The sequence below is a fragment of the Haliotis cracherodii genome, unplaced genomic scaffold (genome assembly GCF_022045235.1).
Source record: "Haliotis cracherodii isolate W230 unplaced genomic scaffold, xgHalCrac1.p SCAF_5, whole genome shotgun sequence".
Classification (NCBI taxonomy): domain Eukaryota; kingdom Metazoa; phylum Mollusca; class Gastropoda; order Lepetellida; family Haliotidae; genus Haliotis; species Haliotis cracherodii.
This window is the reverse complement of record NW_027266308.1, coordinates 70,039,361-70,059,772: the sequence shown is the minus strand read 5'-3', so window position 1 is coordinate 70,059,772 and position 20,412 is coordinate 70,039,361. Positions and strand designations below refer to the sequence as shown.

At 44.0% G+C, this 20,412-nt stretch overlaps 1 protein-coding gene across 5 annotated transcripts; it reads right to left on the bottom strand.

Annotated features, from left to right (window-relative positions):
- Positions 1-3,110: 3,110 nt before the first annotated feature.
- On the bottom strand, positions 3,111-19,241 carry LOC139443900 (2-aminoethylphosphonate--pyruvate transaminase-like). 5 transcript variants are annotated; one of them, XM_071224785.1, is made up of 9 exons: positions 19,152-19,241; positions 14,052-14,199; positions 12,962-13,099; positions 12,700-12,800; positions 11,455-11,695; positions 9,315-9,479; positions 8,758-8,917; positions 7,241-7,401; positions 3,111-5,796 (listed from the first exon to the last, which is right to left on the bottom strand). In XM_071224785.1, the coding sequence occupies exons 2-9, from the start codon at positions 14,176-14,178 to the stop codon at positions 5,645-5,647; spliced, it is 1,245 nt and encodes a 414-aa protein (XP_071080886.1). In that variant the 5' UTR covers positions 14,179-14,199; positions 19,152-19,241; the 3' UTR covers positions 3,111-5,644. The 5 variants fall into 5 exon arrangements, with proteins under 5 accessions (XP_071080886.1, XP_071080891.1, XP_071080887.1 ...); XM_071224790.1 differs by having other exon boundaries at positions 19,157-19,198; XM_071224786.1 differs by lacking the exon at positions 19,152-19,241 and adding an exon at positions 17,933-17,964.
- Between the last annotated feature and the right edge of the window lie 1,171 nt (positions 19,242-20,412).

The following is a 20,412-nucleotide window of genomic DNA, read 5'->3' as shown; positions in this document are numbered from 1 at the left end:
CAGATTTTTACACCGCTGTCAAGCTGGAGTGGAGTGGAGTGGAGTGGAAGCTTGATAACGGTGTAAAGGCTATAAGAATCTACATCCAAACGTCCCAATATACAATTAGCCAGAAGTTGTTATCCAGTAAGTTTAACGTTTTCTAACCATTACGTTGCATAACAGTAGCTTAGCAGCATACATTCTGAGATCATCTGAACAAGTTTTAGGCATTTATTAAATGGCAACAATTATAGAATGGCTATTGATTGGCTGGATTGACTCGAGGAATTTATCTATCAAAGGTATACGCTCAGTACACAGCAGTTTCACATGACACTTCAAACTGTGAAACACGGCAAATGACGGCTGCTGTGAGAGTAACAACCCACGATGATGTCACACCATACATATTCAACACCCTACATCTTCCCGAGGCTAGGGAGTTAACTGACTATAAAAGTCCAGTTTCCACCATTGCCGAACTAGGCTGGTATCATGGAGTTAAATTTTGGGTGGACTAACGAGTCTCTGCATAGTCAAATAAAAATCGCGCACCGAAATCGAAATCCGGTTCGTAAACTGTCATGCAGATTTCGGTCGATTGCAGGATTTGCACAGCATGTGCACCGCCAACTCGTTGTGAACAGATATTTTCCAAATCTTTTAAAGTTTTTAATCAAAGTGCTCACGTGGTGTATTTTGCGATGTAAGACCTATTTTCTCACAAAATAGATCTTGATTGTCGATCAGATTGTCTTGACGGGGCGCCGCCATTTTGTTGGAAGCAAATGGAAGCGATACGAGAGGTGGAATCTGATTGTCTCCATAGGAGAGGCATAGAAGGGACTTAACTCGTAACAGCCACTGGTGGCACTACGTTCGAGCCCAGGAATTCCATCCTAGCTCGGCAAGGGTGGAAACTGGACTTTTTTAAAGTCAGTTAACTCTCTTGCCTCGCGAAGATGACACCCTACTGCTCATACACCAAATGACAAATTCATACATAAATGTTCAGTCCATGCGTCTAGATCTTACTGAGGCAGGGGTGTTAACCAATAAAAGTCTACTATAAAGTCAGCCGAACAAGGCTGGAATTTCGGAGTTAGATATTGGCTGGACTAATGAGTCTATGCTTAGTCCAATCAAAATCGAGCTACGAACTAGACATCCGACACGGATTTCAAGTGCAGGTTTCGGTCAACTGCAGGATTTGCAAAGCATGTGTACCGTCATCTTGGCGTCGACAGATATTTTGTAAATCTTTTCATGTTTTTAATCAAGGTGCTCAAGTAATGTTTCGGCACTTAACGGGATAAGACCCGTTTTATTACAATATAGATCTTGATTATGGATCAAACCGGCTTAACAGGGCGACGCCTTTTTTTTAAAGCAAATGCAAGTTATATGAGAGATTGAATCTGAATGGCCAATAGGAAGGACTTAGAAGGGACATAACTCGTGTTAGCCACTGGTGGCGCTACGATCGAGCCTGGAAATTCTAGCCTAGTTCGGCAAGCGTGGAAACTGGACTTTTACAGTCAGTTAACGCCTTTGCCTCGGGAAGATGTGCGTCTTGGGCGTCGGATTTCGCTGGCGTGCCAGAATGATGGTGGGTTCCACCAAAGTAGTAAATGGAGACCTGCATCAGATCGGGTTTCAGTGACAAGGTGTGATACCACTGAAAGACTGTGCAGAGCGGCCTAAACACTTAACTCATTCACTATAGATCAGTTATGAACCAAAAGGACTTTTGAATATGGTGGCCATGTCTAGACCTCGATTAACAGTGTTACTGTGTATGAGGGGAGAGAACCACCCCTCCATGTGGGAAGTGTCACGGACCACATCAGATGTGGATAGGTGAACTGTGGCTAGTTAGCAGGGCAATGTGGGGTGCTGACTGTCTGACTGCCCTGAGGGTGATGTCCCATGTCTGAATGCCCTGAGGGTGCCAAGTGTCTGAATGCCCTGAGGGTGCAGACTGTCTGAATGCCCTGAGGTTGCTGACTGTCTGAATGCCATGAGGGTGATGTCCCATGTCTGGGTGCCCCAAGGGTTATATCCCATGTTTGAGGGTGCCCTGGGGTGATGTCCCCTGTCTGGGTGACCTGAGCATGGTGTCCCATGTCTGGGTGCCCTGAGGGTTAAGTCCCATGTCTGTGCCCTGAGGGTTATGTCCCATGTTTGAGAGTCCCCTGAGGATGATGACCCATGTCTGAGTACCCTGAGGGTGATGACTCATGTCTGAATGCCCCAAGGGTGATGACCCATGTCTGAGTGCCCTGACGGTGATGATCCATGTCTGAGTGCCCTGAGGGTGATGACCCATGTCTGAGTGCCCAGAGGGTGATGACCCATGTCTGAGTGCCCTGAGGGTGATGACCCATGTCTGAATGACCTGAGGGTGATGACCCATGTCTGAGTGCCCTGAGGGTGATGACCCATGTCTGAGTGCCCAGAGGGTGATGACCCATGTCTGAGTGCCCAGAGGGTGATGACTCATGTCTGAATGACCTGACGGTGATGATCCATGTCTGAGTGCCCTGAGGGTGATGACCCATGTCTGAGTGCCCTGAGGGTGATGACCCATGTCTGAATGACCTGACGGTGATGACCCATGTCTGAGTGCCCTGAGGGTGATGACCCATGTCTGAGTGCCCTGAGGGTGATGACCCATGTCTGAGTGCCCTGAGGGTGATGACCCATGTCTGAGTGCCCTGAGGGTGATGACCCATGTCTGAGTGCCCAGAGGGTGATGACTCATGTCTGAATGACCTGAGGGTGATGACCCATGTCTGAGTGCCCTGAGGGTGATGACCCATGTCTGAATCACCTGAGGGTGATGACTCATGTCTGAATGACCTGAGGGTGATGACCCATGTATGAGTGCCCTGAGGGTGATGACTCATGTCTGTGGCACCTGAAAATGATGACGCTTGTTAAAGGGCCTTCAGGGTGGCAACCGCTAAACTACAACAAACACTAGTCTTGTAGGGTTAAAGGGCCTCCAGGATGGCAACTGCTAAACTACAACAAACACTAGTCTTGTAGGGTTAAAGGGCCTCCAGGATGGCAACCGCTAAACTACAACAAACACTAGTTTCGTAGGAAAAAGTTCTAAATATTTAATAAATCATTAATATTCAATGACATTAAATTTGTAGAAAATATGATTCTGTATAACAATCATATAATGCAAACATGAATATTTATTTCAAAGAAATAAAGACTGATTATACAATAATGGAAAAAACAACATGATCTTTGCTTCATGAAGAACTGAAAATTATGACATGATTCCTTAAAACTCCATACTGAATGTTGTATTACAACAATATTTGCGTCTGGGCAAAGCAACCCAGTGGTTGACAGCATGAGCAGGGATCCATATCATCAACGTACACTCACACACAATCAACCAGGTGAAATCCAGTGTCGTCCACATCATCAGTGAACACACTCACACACAATCAACCAGGGGAAATCCTGTGTCGTCCACATCATCAGTGAACACACTCACACACAATCAACCAGGTGAAATCCTGTGTCGTCCACATCATCAGTGAACACACTAACACAGAATCAACAAGGTGAAATCCTGTGTCGTCCACATGCTCCAAACCACAACCATAATCTCCAAGTGGGCAACCCATAAAATAAAACTGCCGACCACCTTTTAAACTGATGCAATCTATTTGCCTTCACATGGCAGAAAGTATAGTTCCCTGACTCATCCTTCCCTGAAGGGGATTTGCACATGGCAAACTTGTCAGTTACCACAGAAACAGATTGTTTCTTGCTTCTTAGGACAACATATCATGTAACAGACATACTGGAAACAGATGTTTCCGGTTTAATCTTTGAGCTCATCTAACATTAAACCATTTTACAGAAAGATTGATGGACAAGTACTGAATACTTGTAGTAAAGCTTGCCTTGAACATAGAGCCTTGTCTACAAGGTTTGGCTGGGACATAGAGTCTTGTCTACAAGGTTTGGCTGGGACATAGAGCCTTGTCTACCAGGTTTGGCTGGGACATAGAGCCTTGTCTACCAGGTTTGGCTGGGACATAGAGCCACCTCTACCAGGTTTGGCTGGGACATAGAGCCACCTCTACCAGGTTTGGCTGGGACATAGAGCCACCTCAACCAGGTTTGGCTGGGACACAGAGCCACCTCAACCAGGTTTGGCTGGGACATAGAGCCACCTCAACCAGGTTTGGCTGGGACATTGAGCCACCTCTACCAGGTTTGGCTGGGACATAGAGCCACCTCAACCAGGTTTGGCTGGGACATAGAGCCATCTCAACCAGGTTTGGCTGGGACACAGGGCCACCTCAACCAGGTTTGGCTGGGACATAGAGCCTTGTCTACAAGGTTTGGCTGGGACATAGAGCCATCTCTACCAGGTTTGGCTGGGACATAGAGCCACCTCTACCAGATTTGGCTGGGACATAGAGCCACCTCAACCAGGTTTGGCTGGGACATAGAGCCACCTCAACCAGGTTTGGCTGGGACATAGAGCCACATCTACCAGGTTTGGCTGGGACATAGAGCCATCTCAACCAGGTTTGGCTGGGACATAGAGCCACCTCTACCAGGTTTGGCTGGGACATAGAGCCACCTCAACCAGGTTTGGCTGGGACATAGAGCCTTGTCTACCAGATTTGGCTGGGACATAGAGCCACCTCAACCAGGTTTGGCTGGGACATAGAGCCACCTCAACCAGGTTTGGCTGGGACATAGGGCCACCTCTACCAGGTTTGGCTGGGACACAGGGCCACCTCAACCAGGTTTGGCTGGGACATAGAGCCTTGTCTACATGGTTTGGCTGGGACATAGAGCCATGTCTACCAGGTTTGACTGGGACATAGAGCCTTGTCTACAAGGTTTGGCTGGGACATAGAGCCACCTCTACCAGGTTTGGCTGGGACATAGAGCCACCTCTACCAGGTTTGGCTGGGACATAGAGCGACCTCTACCAGGTTTGGTTGGGACATAGGGCCACCTCTACCAGGTTTGGCTGGGACACAGGGCCACCTCAACCAGGTTTGGCTGGGACATAGAGCCTTGTCTACAAGGTTTGGCTGGGACATAGAGCCACATCTACCAGGTTTGGCTGGGACATAGAGCCATCTCAACCAGGTTTGGCTGGGACATAGAGCCACCTCTACCAGGCCACAGAGGAGACAGCATCAGTGTGCCACTGGTTGATTCAACCAACATGCTCAATGGCAATAAGCTACAATTTACAATGTTGTACACCCTGAAAACATCCAAGTGAACACCCAATTTAAGCCCACATGTACGGCTACCCCTCCACCCCTGTGATCATATTAATAGCCTTACCAATTGTGGGTGAGAGAGTGAGTGAGTGAGTTAATACTTAATGTCACATTGGCATTTTTCAGCCACATAGCAACAAGAACAAGTTGATATATACACAAGTGAGCCATGAATTCAACTGTCGGTACAAAGACATGCATGCACCCGTATAGAACTGATGGACAATTCTAGGTACAAACAGGCACAGAAATATCTCTGTAATAACAGAATGACAATAGTTAGCACAAAGACATACAAATACATATCGCCCACAGAAAGTGTCATCTATATGCAGACATTTCCCCTTGGTGCCAGTAGATGGTTGTCATCGCAACGTCTAGTTCTCCAGGGGGACTTGCATGCCCATATCCCTACATACAACTTCTATATTCCTCAACAGTCGTTCAACATCTTCTGGAAACAAATGCCCGATTGTCCCAATACGAAAACAGTCTGCTTTGAGCAACTTGCCTGGGTAAATCACATCATCTGGAAGTCAAAACATACACATTTTGTATTGTTAACAATCCTGAAACCACCAGAAATTGGCTTCACACATTGTACCCATATCGGGAATTGAACCTAGTCTTCAGCTTGACAAAGGAACGCTTTAACCACTAGGCCACCCGACCTCCCTACAGCTTACAATCAATGAGGAGATAACAACAAACATCTCACACATGGAAACATATTGAGATATTGAAATTTACACCTACAAAAGGATTTTTCATAAAAAAGTTAACCAGGAGATAAATAAAGGTCTGGCCTTGGGATGTGTAAGTCAAGGTTAGACAAGACCAGGGGTCCGGAAAATTTAAAATCCCAATCGGACATTTGCATTTAGGCCATGCCCCCTTCAAATAGCGTATTTTAGTACGACTTTTCACGCAGTACAAGTTTACGTATTCATAATATGATAAATTATGAATTGTTTCAATTTAAATTGTTTACTTCATCGGACAAATAATATCATTTTAGATATACATGGAAAACATACGTTTGTTTCTGTTATAATAACGATCTGTTAACGTAGTGAATGGTCTAATTAATATTTATGAGTTATATTCATGAGTCTGCTCAAGTGTACGCGTTGTAACATTTGCATCGAGACTATTATCCCATATTTGGTTCTCACGTGACCTCACGGGAAAAGGGTTTTTTTAAACTAAAGATTTTTTTAAAAACAAGACAGATAATTTAATCACAAATACTAAAATATCGTTGATAGCAATAGTTATTTGAATACTTTTTTCATCTGTACTTAATTATTGACCATAAAAAATTTGATATCGATCGTCCGAGAAAGCAAAATGGCGGTCAAGATTCAATATACGACTAGCTACTGAAAACAATAAAATCTGCAAATCCTCATTGTATGTCAACCAAGTGAAAGTCGTTAGCCACGACTTACAAAATGATCGTCCAGACTTTGAGGGTTTGGCAGATCCGCTCGACTGATCTGCATCGGTCGACTGGCTTTTGTCACGCTTTCGCTACTTGTGTGAGGTTACGTATCGTAGCATTGTGAGGATAATGAGGTACATCGATGATGCAAGGTATTTATGTACAGTTGTAAACACCTTTCACTCAAATTTACAAGATGTTCTCAGTAATTAATCCTCGATTAATCAGTGTCAACTCAGTTTATTGCCAATTACAGTGATTGACCGATTGGACTATCATGTAGGTACGATGTATTTACAGCAATCAAAACAAACAAAGCTTGTCAGTGTAGTTAATCTTCATTGTGTTGCAACTGCAGACAGAAACTGCTCAGTCCTAACTGTTGATCATGTCCGGTCAAAATTTAAGAATGTCCGGACAATACTTTTTAAAATGTCCGGTAAGCAATATTTTAAACCGGACATTTGAGATTCTCAATCGGACATGTCCGGCGCATATGACGGTTTCCGGACCCCTGGACAAGACCCACCTTTGTCATTTAGGCGTCTGTAGAACTCTGGAAAGGAGAAGTTGGGATGTTGCGGGTAGAAGTAGGAAGTGATAATGTAGCCAGCAACGTCGTCCTTCAAATATCGACGGAAGCCAAGACGTGTCATTCCTTCACATAGGACCCTGCAGTTTTCTGTGTATCTGGAACAGAATAGTCTTTTTCACAAGACTGGAACACTAACCTCACCAGTACCTCCTACTACCTCCAGGCCTCACAGACATGGAACACTTCGCTACTACCTCCAGGCCTCACAGACATGGAACACTTCGCTACTACCTCCAGCCCTCACAGACATGCAACACTTCGCTACTACCTCCAGGCCTCACAGACATGGAACACCTCGCTACTACCTCCAGCCCTCACAGACATGGAACACCTCGCTACTACCTCCAGCCCTCACAGACATGCAACACCTCGCTACTACCTCCAGCCCTCACAGACATGGAACACCTCGCTACTACCTCCAGGCCTCACAGACATGGAACACTTCGCTACTACCTCCCGCCCACACAGAGATGGAACACCTCGCTACTACCTCCAGCCCTCACAGACATGGAACACCTCGCTACTACCTCCAGCCCTCACAGACATGGAACACCTCGCTACTACCTCCAGCCCTCACAGACATGGAACACTTCGCTACTACCTCCCGCCCACACAGAGATGGAACACCTCGCTACTACCTCCAGCCCTCACAGACATGGAACACCTCGCTACTACCTCCAGCCCTCACAGACATGGAACACCTCGCTACTACCTCCAGCCCTCACAGACATGGAACACCTCGCTACTACCTCCAGCCCTCACAGACATGGAACACCTCGCTACTACCTCCAGCCCTCACAGACATGGAACACCTCGCTACTACCTCCAGCCCTCACAGACATGGAACACCTCGCTACTACCTCCCGCCCACACAGAGATGGAACACCTCGCTACTACCTCCAGCCCTCACAGACATGCAACACTTCGCTACTACCTCCAGCCCTCACAGACATGGAACACCTCGCTACTACCTCCAGCCCTCACAGACATGGAACACCTCGCTACTACCTCCAGCCCTCACAGACATGCAACACTTCGCTACTACCTCCAGCCCTCACAGACATGGAACACCTCGCTACTACCTCCAGCCCTCACAGACATGGAACACCTCGCTACTACCTCCAGCCCTCACAGACATGGAACACCTCGCTTCTACCTCCAGCCCTCACAGACATGCAACACTTCGCTACTACCTCCAGCCCTCACAGACATGCAACACTTCGCTACTACCTCCAGCCCTCACAGACATGGAACACCTCGCTACTACCTCCCGCCCACACCCTCGTGTAGAATATGACCAACATGGGTACTATTATTTCAAATCCTGACATTGCATCTGACGTTGTCAATAGTCTTGTGATATTCATGATATTCTAATCTCTTAATGAATATAAGAAATATAACATTAACCGAGGTACCATGGACTGTCAGGCTGCCAAGGTAACACTCACCTCTGTCTGCGGCCATGGACTCCTCCTTCTTGCCGAAACTCATCCAGGGCCTGACTGAACGCCAGCATTGTGTGTGTGGCCGGAGTGAACCGGAACTGACTGGTCTTGTCCAGAGCATCACACTGGTCATACAAGTCCAGACTCAGACTCCGAGAGTTGCCTGAAACAAATCAAGGTCCAGACAGTTGAAGTCAGTGAAAGTTTAGAGGTAGAACATTGTGAGTCTGAAACATAGTGGACCACTCCCTTGACAAGTTTCAGTCTCCATCTTGTCTTGTTCCAGATGAGTCAACTCAGGACGTAAGGGATGTAATGCATACCTAATTAATGGGGTAGTTCACTCATAAATTGTATTCATACACTGTTTCTTAAATCCTTTTTAGTGTCTCTTTTAATTACTCTACTTTTATTATCTTAACGATGTTATTATCTTAACAATGATATCACATGATAAAGAGATCATAACCCTCACGTGTTTCGTGTAATTATTATATTTAAGAATTGATTATATTACTAATTGATTGTTATATCTGGAGGTGAAGCAATGACTCTCCTACCCTTGCACCGACTGAGCGTGTCCTTCCTGATGACTGCAAACCCAAAACCTGGGACCCCCTGCAGACACTTGTTGGCAGAGCTGACCAAGACATCAATGTTGCCCGTGCTGAAGTCAACTGGAACTGCCCCAAAGCTGCTCATGGCATCCACAAAGTAGGTGCAAGCTGGAACAGATCTCTCAGTGTATGTCGTGCTGGGATCCTCTTTGAAGATATGTATTTATCACTGAGACAGTGTCAGTGTTTGTTGCTTAACATCAACACATAACTCTCTACATACAGGACTCTCAATATAAAGGCAGACTCCCTACATACAGGAGGACTCTCAATATACAGGTAGACTCCCTACATACAGGAGGACTCTCAATATACAGGTAGACATACATACATACATACATACATACATACATACATACATACATACATACATACATACATACATACATACATACATACATACATAGTCAAGTCTCGTTAATCCGACACTTGTTAATCTGACAATCGGCTTTATCCGACACTAATGATGGGAACCGATTAAATCAATGCTATTAAGTCCCGTTGATCCAATAGTCTCGCACTCTGACTCTGACACACCTAATTTGCAACGAATTACCGAAATCATTCATTAATCAGTCTCGTTAATCCGACACAGTGATCAGCATACTCCGTGGTCATCTGCCCGCGAGTACACAGCCAGTGTTTTGATGCGAGACGAATCGGCTGGTATCTGCATAGGCTGCAGAGATAAACTTGCTTAACAATCAACAATTACTGCTTTAAATAAAGAAAACAGGATAATTCACATGCTTAGATTACCTCAATCTTATTATAATCAGATACAAGTTCTCGCTATCGACGAGGACATCCCATTACAGGCCATGTCAGAACAACCTTTCGCGAACTATGACCTACCAATGAAGTGACCAACAGGAAGTCGACGTTAACCACTTAGAAAGCAGCTTTCTTAAGCTTTGGGTACCAGTTTCAAAGTTGCGACTTCCATTCCAGACTATGCTTTTTAAATACGGTCCATAACAGTTGTTTTGTGTTAAACTTTAGAGGTTGCATGATTAGAAAACATATTCCGCCAACAATGCAACATAACAATATGAATATTTGTTTTATATTTTTTATTACGTGTTTGAATCACACACACACACACACACACACACACACACACACACACACACACACACACACACACACACACACACACACACACCTACCTCACCCTATATATGGGTGAACTCCCTACATCTGGAAGGACTTCCTACATCTGGAAGGACTTCCTACATCTGGAAGGGCTTCCTACATCTGGAAGGACACCCAACATCTGGATGCACTCCCTACAATATTGGTGAACTCCCTATATATGGGTGAACTCCCTATATATGGAAGGACTCCCTATATTTGGAAGGACTCCCTACATCTGGAAGGACTTCCTACATCTGAAAGGACTTCCTACATCTGGAAGGACACCCAACATCTGGATGGACTCCCTACAATATTGGTGAACTCCCTATATATGGGTGAACTCCCTATATATGGAAGGACTCCCTATATTTGGAAGGACTCCCTACATCTGGAAGGACTTCCTACATCTGAAAGGACTTCCTACAACTGGAAGGACACCCAACATATGGATGGACTCCCTACATCTGGAAGGACTCCCTACATCTGGAAGGACTTCCTACATCTGGAAGGACTTCCTACATCTGGAAGGACTCCCTACATCTGGAAGGACTTCCTACATCTGGAAGGACTCCCTACATCTGGAAGGACTCCCTACATCTGGAAGGACTTCCTACATCTGGAAGGACTTCCTACATATTGAATGACTCCCTACATCTGGATGGACTCCCTACATCTGGATGGACACCCAACATATGGATGGACTCCCTACATCTGGAAGGACTTGCTACATATGGAAGGACTTCCTACATCTGGAAGGACTCCCTACATCTGGATGGACTCCCTACATCAGGAAGTACTCCCTAAATCTGAAAGAACTCCTCAGATCTGAAAGGACTCCCTACATCTGAAAGGACTCCCTACAGACTGCAGCAAAACTTGCTAGAAATGTGGGAACTCTTTCTGAATTGGTCACATTTTGGAATTGGGAAACTCTATTCAAACTCACAAGGGATGTATTTCTTCACAAGTTTCCCAACACTCTCTACATCGTTGAAGAGTCCAGAGGTTGTTTCGCACTGCACAATTGCAACATGAGTAAAGGAGATGTCTCCCTTTAGGACACTCTCTACACGGCCCAGGTCCACCCTGCTGTCTTCAGGGAAGCTCTCCATGTGAGCCGGGATGGCCAGTGTGTCACAGATTGTCTTCATCCTCCGCCCATACACACCATTCTCCAGGATCAGCACCTGAGGCAAAACACAGTGATACGGTCTTACTTCCCTCAACAAGTGATCCCAACAAAGGAACTCTTATTTGAAGATTATTACACAAGTGGGTAATTTATACAGATATTACGAACATTAGTGTCATAAAAACAATTATATTCCTGCATGTTCAATAAACTTACTAGGCTACACAAACAAACAAATACATCTCTGCCTTGTACATAGTATTTTAACGAACAATAGTGAAGATGTAGTGTCTTAAATGCAAACTGTGTCACCATGACTTCAGAATTGATAGGCTGCCCATCTGCAATATTACTGCTACATCATGGCACCACCTAAATAACTGAGACTGGGCCAGACAGACCATATATTGATTGGAGTTCTTTCAAGAAAATTACAGACAAACACAGAAGCCCTCTGGCCCTAGTGAAGCTATCATCTCACCTGTCCCCTAGTGAAGCTATCATCTCACCTGTCCCCTAGTGAAGCTATCACCTCACCTGTCCCCTAGTGAAGCTATCATCTCACCCTAGTGAAGCTATCATCTCGCCTGTCCCCTAGTGAAGCTATCATCTCACCCTAGTGAAGCTATCATCTCACCTGTCCCCTAGTGAAGCTATCATCTCACCCTAGTGAAGCTATCATCTCACCCTAGTGAAGCCATCACCTCACCTGTCCCCTAGAGAAGCTATCACCTCACCTGTCCCCTAGTGAAGCTATCATCTCACCTGTCCCCTAGTGAAGCTATCATCTCACCCTAGTGAAGCTATCATCTCAGCCTGGTGACGATATCATCTCACCTGTCCCCTAGTGAAGCTATCATCTCACCCTGGTGAAGCTATCATCTCACCCTGGTGAAGCTATCATCTCACCCTGGTGAAGCTATCATCTCACCTGTCCCCTAGTGAAGCTATCATCTCACCTGTCCCCTAGTGAAGCTATCATCTCACCCTGGTGAAGCTATCATCTCACCTGTCCCCTAGTGAAGCTATCATCTCGCCCTGGTGAAGCTTTCATCTCACCTTGGCCCCTGTGCGAGGGACAGTTGTCTGGAAGATGGACTCCACAGCAAATGTTCCACTTCCCTGAAGTAAGACTGACGTGAACTCTGAAGGAGACACCTCTGAAGACAAATACAGCACACAATACTGAGGACCAGGATAAGAGGGAACTTTGTGTCTCAGTAACATCTTGGGCAAGATACTACTGCAACTACCATGTAAGGTTCTTTACAACAAAAGTGTTTATTCATGATTCTTAAATGTCAAATCATGGCCACCTTACCTGCTATGTTGAGCAGGTCAGCTCGGATCTTCTTGATGACGTTGATGAAGTTGACATCCCGAGAGCCCAAGTCCTGCAGCATGGCCTGTCTGACTGTCAGTGACGTGCCCAGAGGGCCAGGTGTGAACAGCTTCTTCTCTGAAACAAGTTTTCAGTTGCCAAGGATGTACACAAGTTGTGATGTAACTATACCCTGTCAGTATTCACCGGCGATAGATGACTACATTGCATCTTTTGTGACGAAAGAGGCCATTTGCATCTGCTAACCATTTTTACAGTCACCATATTGGAACAATATTTTCAAAATGTTATTGTTTGTAAGTATTTTTTAATAGTTTTAGTATGGTACTTGATTGGACTGGTCCTGAGTAGGACCCGGGTACCCACAGGACTTCCCGGGCCCATGTTTAGTCAAGTGATATATTGTTTAATGACAAATATCTTCAGTACTCACCTACTTTATGTGAATGGGACGTACTCAAGTTGTGATATAACTGTGCCCTGTCTGTACTCACCTGCTTACAATGTTATGTACACTTGCCCATTACCCAAAGCATGCATCCGGAGTGTGCATCCATGCCTATTTATTGAATGAGTAAACATTATGTTGTACCAGCATCTTGTTTTGATTCCATTTATAAACTTCAATTCATTGTTTCAAATTTCTTCTGAATTCAAAATTTAGAATTACACAATCGTGGTACGTATCGCAATACGGCCTTGAGCATCATAAAATATTGTGATACACTTTAAACCTCCATTACGCATCCCCAGTCAGTACTCACCTGCTTTATGTGAATGGGATGTACTCAAGTTGTGATATAACTGTGCCCTGTCAGTACTCACCTGCTTTATGTGAATGGGATGTACTCAAGTTGTGATATAACTGTGCCCAGTCAGTACTCACCTGCTTTATGTGAATGGGATGTACTCAAGTTGTGATATAACTGTGCCCAGTCAGTACTCACCTGCTTTATGTGAATGGGATGTACTCAAGTTGTGATATAACTGTGCCCAGTCAGTACTCACCTGCTTTATGTGAATGGGATGTACTCAAGTTGTGATATAACTGTGCCCTGTCAGTACTCACCTGCTTTAAGTGAATGGGATGTACTCAAGCTGCGACATAACCGTCCCATCTCCTCGCTGATGCCAACTTGTGGTCGAAGCAGAGGGACTGACCCCCTCGCTAATCTCACACACAGTCGGAGAGACATGCTTGATCTGACGTTGTTCAACTGAAACATGATGTGTCACCATGTCAAGCACTGCCTTTAATAATGATTTGTTATTTATGCAAGCCAGCAATAATTCCAGTTCTATCAATATATTTTGTAAATAATCAAGTCCGAAGCAGACAAACCAGTGGCTGATATTATGAGCAACACTCCATGGTGTCAGGGTACAGTGACATCATTAGGAAATTATTCCTCAACATTGCTTCTGTTGAGTAGTAACAGTGTTTTTCTTAGAAAAGGACGCAAATTATTTTCTTTACAAGGCCTGGGGGATACAAAAATGTTTATCTGTAAAATAAGATCTGTAGATTGCATATTCTATACATAACTGACATAACTAACATGTAAGAAGTACATTCAAATGTCAGCATGTCACTTGTTGATGTCCTCCAATGTAACTCCCAGATCCCCATCTATAACATGACAGCCTCTGTGGTCTAGTGGAGGAGCGTCCGCCCGGAGAGCGGAAGGCCCGGGGTTCGATCCACGGCCGCGTCATACCAAGAGACGTTAAAAGATGGTACTTGTTGTTACCCTGTCTGGCGTTTGGCATTAAAGGCTAAAACAAGGACTGGTCGGCTCAAAGTCAGTATACTGTGTCTGAGTGGGGTATTCATGTTAAACTGCGGCATGGTATCTCAGTGTGCTAGCACTATAAATCAGCATCAGTCCGGACTAGTACAAGCAGCCACACACACACGTGCTTGCACGTCGCTATATAACTGCAATAATCTTGGTTGGGGCGTTAAACCCAATTTCACCTCACCTCACCTATCTATAACAAGCTACAGAGTTCTGAGCGCAATGACATGACAGGTAAACTCACGTGACACATGGCTCCAACCCAGGCCATCAGGCCTTCAACTCGTAAAATTATTACTAAGTAAATTAATAATTATAGTAAATTATTACTAAGAGCCCCTATAGACGACCCAAATAAATCTGAGAGTGGTGTACAACATTTTTATTGAAGGGCATCTGATGGTCTGTATCTATCAAAACATTTACCTTTATCTAGGCTGGATATTTAGAAACGTATGATCTGCATGTAGCTTCTTCATTTACAGATATATGGGCAATGGTGTGAAATCTATAGTGCCAGGGTGTCCGGAGTCACTTCATAAATTACAAGGCTCGGTAAACAGCTGATGGTTGACAAATGACTGGAAGTAAATAAAGTCTTGTGACAAACCACAAAACTGCTCATATGGTATTGATTAAGCAACAGCTGGAAGATAGACTCAATACACGCATGGGAGCAGTAATGCAGAGAGCTATAGGTGCTGACACAGCCTTTTGGAAAAGGAGAGGAGCATTTCTACAAGTTTAACAAGTGTAAAATGAATGCACATAAACCAGCCAAAACCTTTAATTTGGTAGTCCTATTTTTTTGTAAACATATCACCAAAGACGTTACAGTATACCCCATCACCTATAAGTATCAAAGACATTACAGTATACCCCATCACCTATAAGCATCAAAGACGTTACAGTATACCCGATCACCTATAAGTATCAAAGACGTTACAGTATACCCCATCACCTATAAGTATCAAAGACGTTACAGTTTACCCCATCACCTATAAGTATCAAAGACGTTACAGTTTACCCCATCACCTATAAGTATCAAAGATGTTACAGTATACCCCATCACCTATAAGTATCAAAGACGTTACAGTATACCCCATCACCTATAAGTATCAAAGACGTTACAGTTTACCCCATCACCTATAAGTATCAAAGATGTTACAGTATACCCCATCACCTATAAGTATCAAAGACGTTACAGTATACCCCATCACCTATAAGTATCAAAGACGTTACAGTATACCCCATCACCTATAAGTATCAAAGACGTTACAGTATACCCCATCACCTATAAGTATCAAAGATGTTACAGTATACCCCATCACCTATAAGTATCAAACTTCCAAAGGCAGAGTTTGCTTGAAAAAGAGTGAAAAAAACCATGTTGCACAACCAATCACAGGTGAGTGTTTTATTTTTTCAGGTAATCATTTTCTTGAAACTATTGTGGTTGTAACCCTGGACCCTGGACCTCAGTCAGCAACCTCTAGTGACCAGAAAGTAGAGCTATGGAGTCCATAACTTTGACCTGATTATAATATATAGTGTTATTCAGCTGTATATATAGCAATGCAACCATTATTCAACCAATAATCAACCAAAATTCAACACTTATATCTGATGTTGTATCATGTATCAAGTTTTCCTAAAATAATTAGATCCACATCAAGTGCTTCAAAAATTATGAGTTATCATGGTGTAATATTTAAACATCATTTCATAGAGGTTATCACGCAATGTGTTTGGGGATGGTAAATATCCTGCATTAGGAATAAACATTGTATTTAGCGAGCTAGATACATAGTGTTTATTCCTAATACAGGATATTTACCATCCCCAAACACACAAGCGAGATAACTCTGTAATTCTGTGCTTCAAAATCGCTTTCCCTCTCTCACAAACATTACTGAAACATTGCGAGTTTTCCTGGAATGTGCGCATTAATATTTATTACATCACAGGGTAAGTGATGTGTCAGTCGGACAGTGACAGTAGCAAATATAGTCCCAACTAAAATCTGTTTCTTATACAGTGGCGAAGCAACATATACGCAAAACAACAATTGTTTTTAATTGCCTTTCACAGCAATCCATCGGTCTGTCCACTAGAGTAACTGCCCTTTGTCAAAAGGGAAGCTACTCTAACCCTAGTCTATGAGACGTCACGGCCACGGTCAGACGTTGTTGACAGTCGGTTCTGTCACGTCATAACGTTAAGAAGTGTAGTCAGATGTACACACAGCGACAAAACGAAACAAGGTAACATATTTCGGCCAAATCCAACTATTGTAATTTGTGGAGAAGGTTTCAAGTCGCAGAGGTCTACAAGCACAGATATGGCTAATGATCCTGCTTGCCTAGGCCTCGAGCCCTCGCAAAATTGTTTCGAAACTTATATCTCCAAAGTTGCCAAAACATATAAAATGCCTTAGCTACGTCACAGTTAGACACTGATTTTCAGTATATTAGACTGCTTTCTCCTGCCGAGAAACCTTCCCATTATATGATAAATATAATTATATGAAATGATGTATAAATATTAAACCATGATAAATCATAAAAGAGTATTACTTTTTAACTATAATTATATGAAATGATGTATAATATTACACCATGATAACTCATAAAAGCACTTGATGTGGATCTAGATCTAATTATCAGCGTTAGAAATTGGCACTAGTCCAGCAGTCCTTGCCAAACTGCCCAATAGTTAAGGTATCATAAGGACTAGTAGAAATTTGCCATTTTTAAGGGTTTTGCTATATGTTATCATCATAAGGACTAGTGGACTATATATGTTAGTTTCTACCCCTGATTATTATAGGAAAACTTAGTATAAATGTAATATCATAATAGCTGATTCAACGTCGACGATTCAACATCATCACAACTTTCAAATCCATCCAGAGATCAAAGTTATTACTTGTTGAACCTTGAAGCACGACAATCCTTCAACGTTGACATCTGAAGTTGATTAAACACAGACAACTTAGCCTGCAACCTCGGGGTATCGCGGTACTTGTCATGTACACTAAACGGAACAAAATGCACTCACTAACCTTTATGTTTATTCGTGTTCTCTGTATCAGATATCATTCATGTTATCAAACAATGCATATTTTACTGATAAAAAGTTCATTATTTACATTAGTAGCTCCGAGTAAAAGCCAGGCCTCGCGCTATGTCTGACAAGGGAGAAAACTCCATCGTATCGCGGTACAGAGAAAAGTTGTGTATGGAGGTCCGAATTGGACAAAAAGAGGACATAATTCTATCAACCACTTTGTATGATCATGCCAGACATCAGTGATTTGTCCAGACAAGTGCAAAGACAGCACAAGTAAAATTCTAAATGTGTTATCAGCAATAGGTATTCAATGCATATTTACCGAAAAGTAAGAGAAAAATATTTTTATAAGTCAACATCAAAATATCAGAAATGATATTTTAAGATTGTTTAAAAATAATTGGATGACAATAATTGGTCACAAAATGGAAAAATGTTAAATGTCAACAATAAATATATAAAAAGCACTCCTAGTATGCCCAAAGTATGTATTTATCTTTTGGTTACTAGTGAAGAACGTATTTCTAAGATTGGCATTATGGCCCTTGTGATCTCCCAATAGATTCTGGGCACAGAGCGGGAAAAAATGTGCGGACTACGTAACTTCCGTTACCTCATTAGTCGCCATGAATATGCAGATGATCTAGTTCAGGTCGATAGAGAAAGTTTACTTGGGGAACTGCGGGTTATATCGTTGGCCATTGATAGATGGGGGTAAGGCAATATTACAACAGATGCCAGAAATATGTATCAACGGATTAATAACTCCTTACTTACAGCAGACGGAACATTCCGAGGAAATTGAAATTGTTTACGAAGTGAGCACTTCCTGGCTACTGATTTGCATTAATAGACAGCCGCTAAGAGGCGTGTCCCGCGTGAACTATCGGAAATCACAAATGCCGCGATACGATGAATGCCGCGGTACCATGGGGTCCGAGTATACGTTGTGCCTGCTGGGTGGCGCTCAGAACCACGGGTGGGATGGGTCGGGTGGGCTGGGCTGGGTGGTTCGTACTGACTAAAACAACCGTTCTAATCTACGGAAACACTGTTGATCACCCTCCCGGCTCTCAGCTGGGCCACGCCTTCGACCGGTAGATCCGATAACTTCGGCAAACCTCAAATTGAGCTGTGACTCGTCGTTGGGTACAGGTTTTAAAGATTTTGTGGTATAAAGCTTATATGTCCTATTGTTCGAGCCACGTGTAGAATAGTTGACATGGACATATGACGGCGTCGTCAGCCCGCCTGTCGCCATAGCGTATTGAGTGAAACTAATCAGAATCAGACCCTACCTTACTCGGAAACCCGTTCTATGTTGCCGGCAAGCGTCAGCCCGAACTGGTGCCCGTCGTCTGCTTGATCACATGCAATGCTGCTGCCGCCTGAACATGTGAGCACCGCTGACTCCACAAAATACCCGTTTACTACGGATAACTCTTCATAGACTTGCAATTATCTCCCTTTGACCATCTCCTAGTCCTGCTCCCTGACTGTGTAATTTTAATTGATAATTAAAAATCATAATATTTCGAAATGAGTATGAAATGAAATATTCAGCTCCCACCCGACCCGCTAAATTTAATGATTAAAGGTCTAAAGGAGGGGTAGGGAGGGGAGAGGAGAGGAGTGGCAGCTAGGGGTGGCTGGGAGGTGAAGCGAAGGCCCTGAAAAGGTGGGATGAGATGAGGGAGGGTGTGATGTGCAGGACTGGTGAGGTGAGGTAGTGAAGAGAAGACATGAAAGGGTGAGGTGAGGTGAGGTAGTGAAGAGAAGACATGAAAGGGTGAGGTGAGGTGGGGTAGTGAAGAGAAGACATGAAAGGGTGAGGTGAGGTAGTGTAGAGAAGACATGAAAGGGTGAGGTGAGGTGAGGTAGTGAAGAGAAGACATGAAAGGGTGAGGTGAGGTGGGGTAGAGAAGACATGAAAGGGTGAGGTGAGGTGGGGCAGAGAAGACATGAAAGGGTGAGGTGAGGTAGTGTAGAGAAGACATGAAAGGGTGAGGTGAGGTAGTGTAGAGAAGACATGAAAGGGTGAGGTGAGGTAGTGCAGAGAAGACATGAAAGGGTGAGGTGGGGTAGTGTAGAGAAGACATGAAAGGGTGAGGTGAGGTAGTGTAGAGAAGACATGAAAGGGTGAGGTGAGGTGAGGTAGTGAAGAGAAGACATGAAAGGGTGAGGTGAGGTGGGGTAGAGAAGACATGAAAGGGTGAGGTGAGGTGGTGCAGAGAAGACATGAAAGGGTGAGGTGAGGTAGTGTAGAGAAGACATGAAAGGGTGAGGTGAGGTGAGGTAGTGTAGAGAAGACACGAAAGGGTGAGGTGAGGTAGTGCAGAGAAGACATGAAAGGGTGAGGTGAGGTGGGGTAGTGTAGAGAAGACATGAAAGGGTGAGGTGAGGTAGTGTAGAGAAGACATGAAAGGGTGAGGTGAGGTAGTGAAGAGAAGACATGAAAGGGTGAGGTGAGGTGGGGTAGTGTAGTGAAGACATGAAAGGGTGAGGTGAGGTAGTGTAGTGAAGACATGAAAGAGTGAGGTGAGGTAGTGTAGAGAAGAC

Bases quoted from the DNA above. Each gene is read 5' to 3' on its own strand.
- LOC139443900 (XM_071224785.1), bottom strand. From the start codon at position 14,178: ATGTCTCTCCGACTGTGTGTGAGATTAGCGAGGGGGTCAGTCCCTCTG. The intron at 13,100-14,051 runs GTGAGTACTGAC...AACTTGTTTCAG, and splicing joins ATCCCATTCACTTAAAGCAG to AGAAGAAGCTGTTCACACCT. The intron at 11,696-12,699 runs GTGAGATGAAAG...GTTTTGCCTCAG, and splicing joins TCCCTCGCACAGGGGCCAAG to GTGCTGATCCTGGAGAATGG.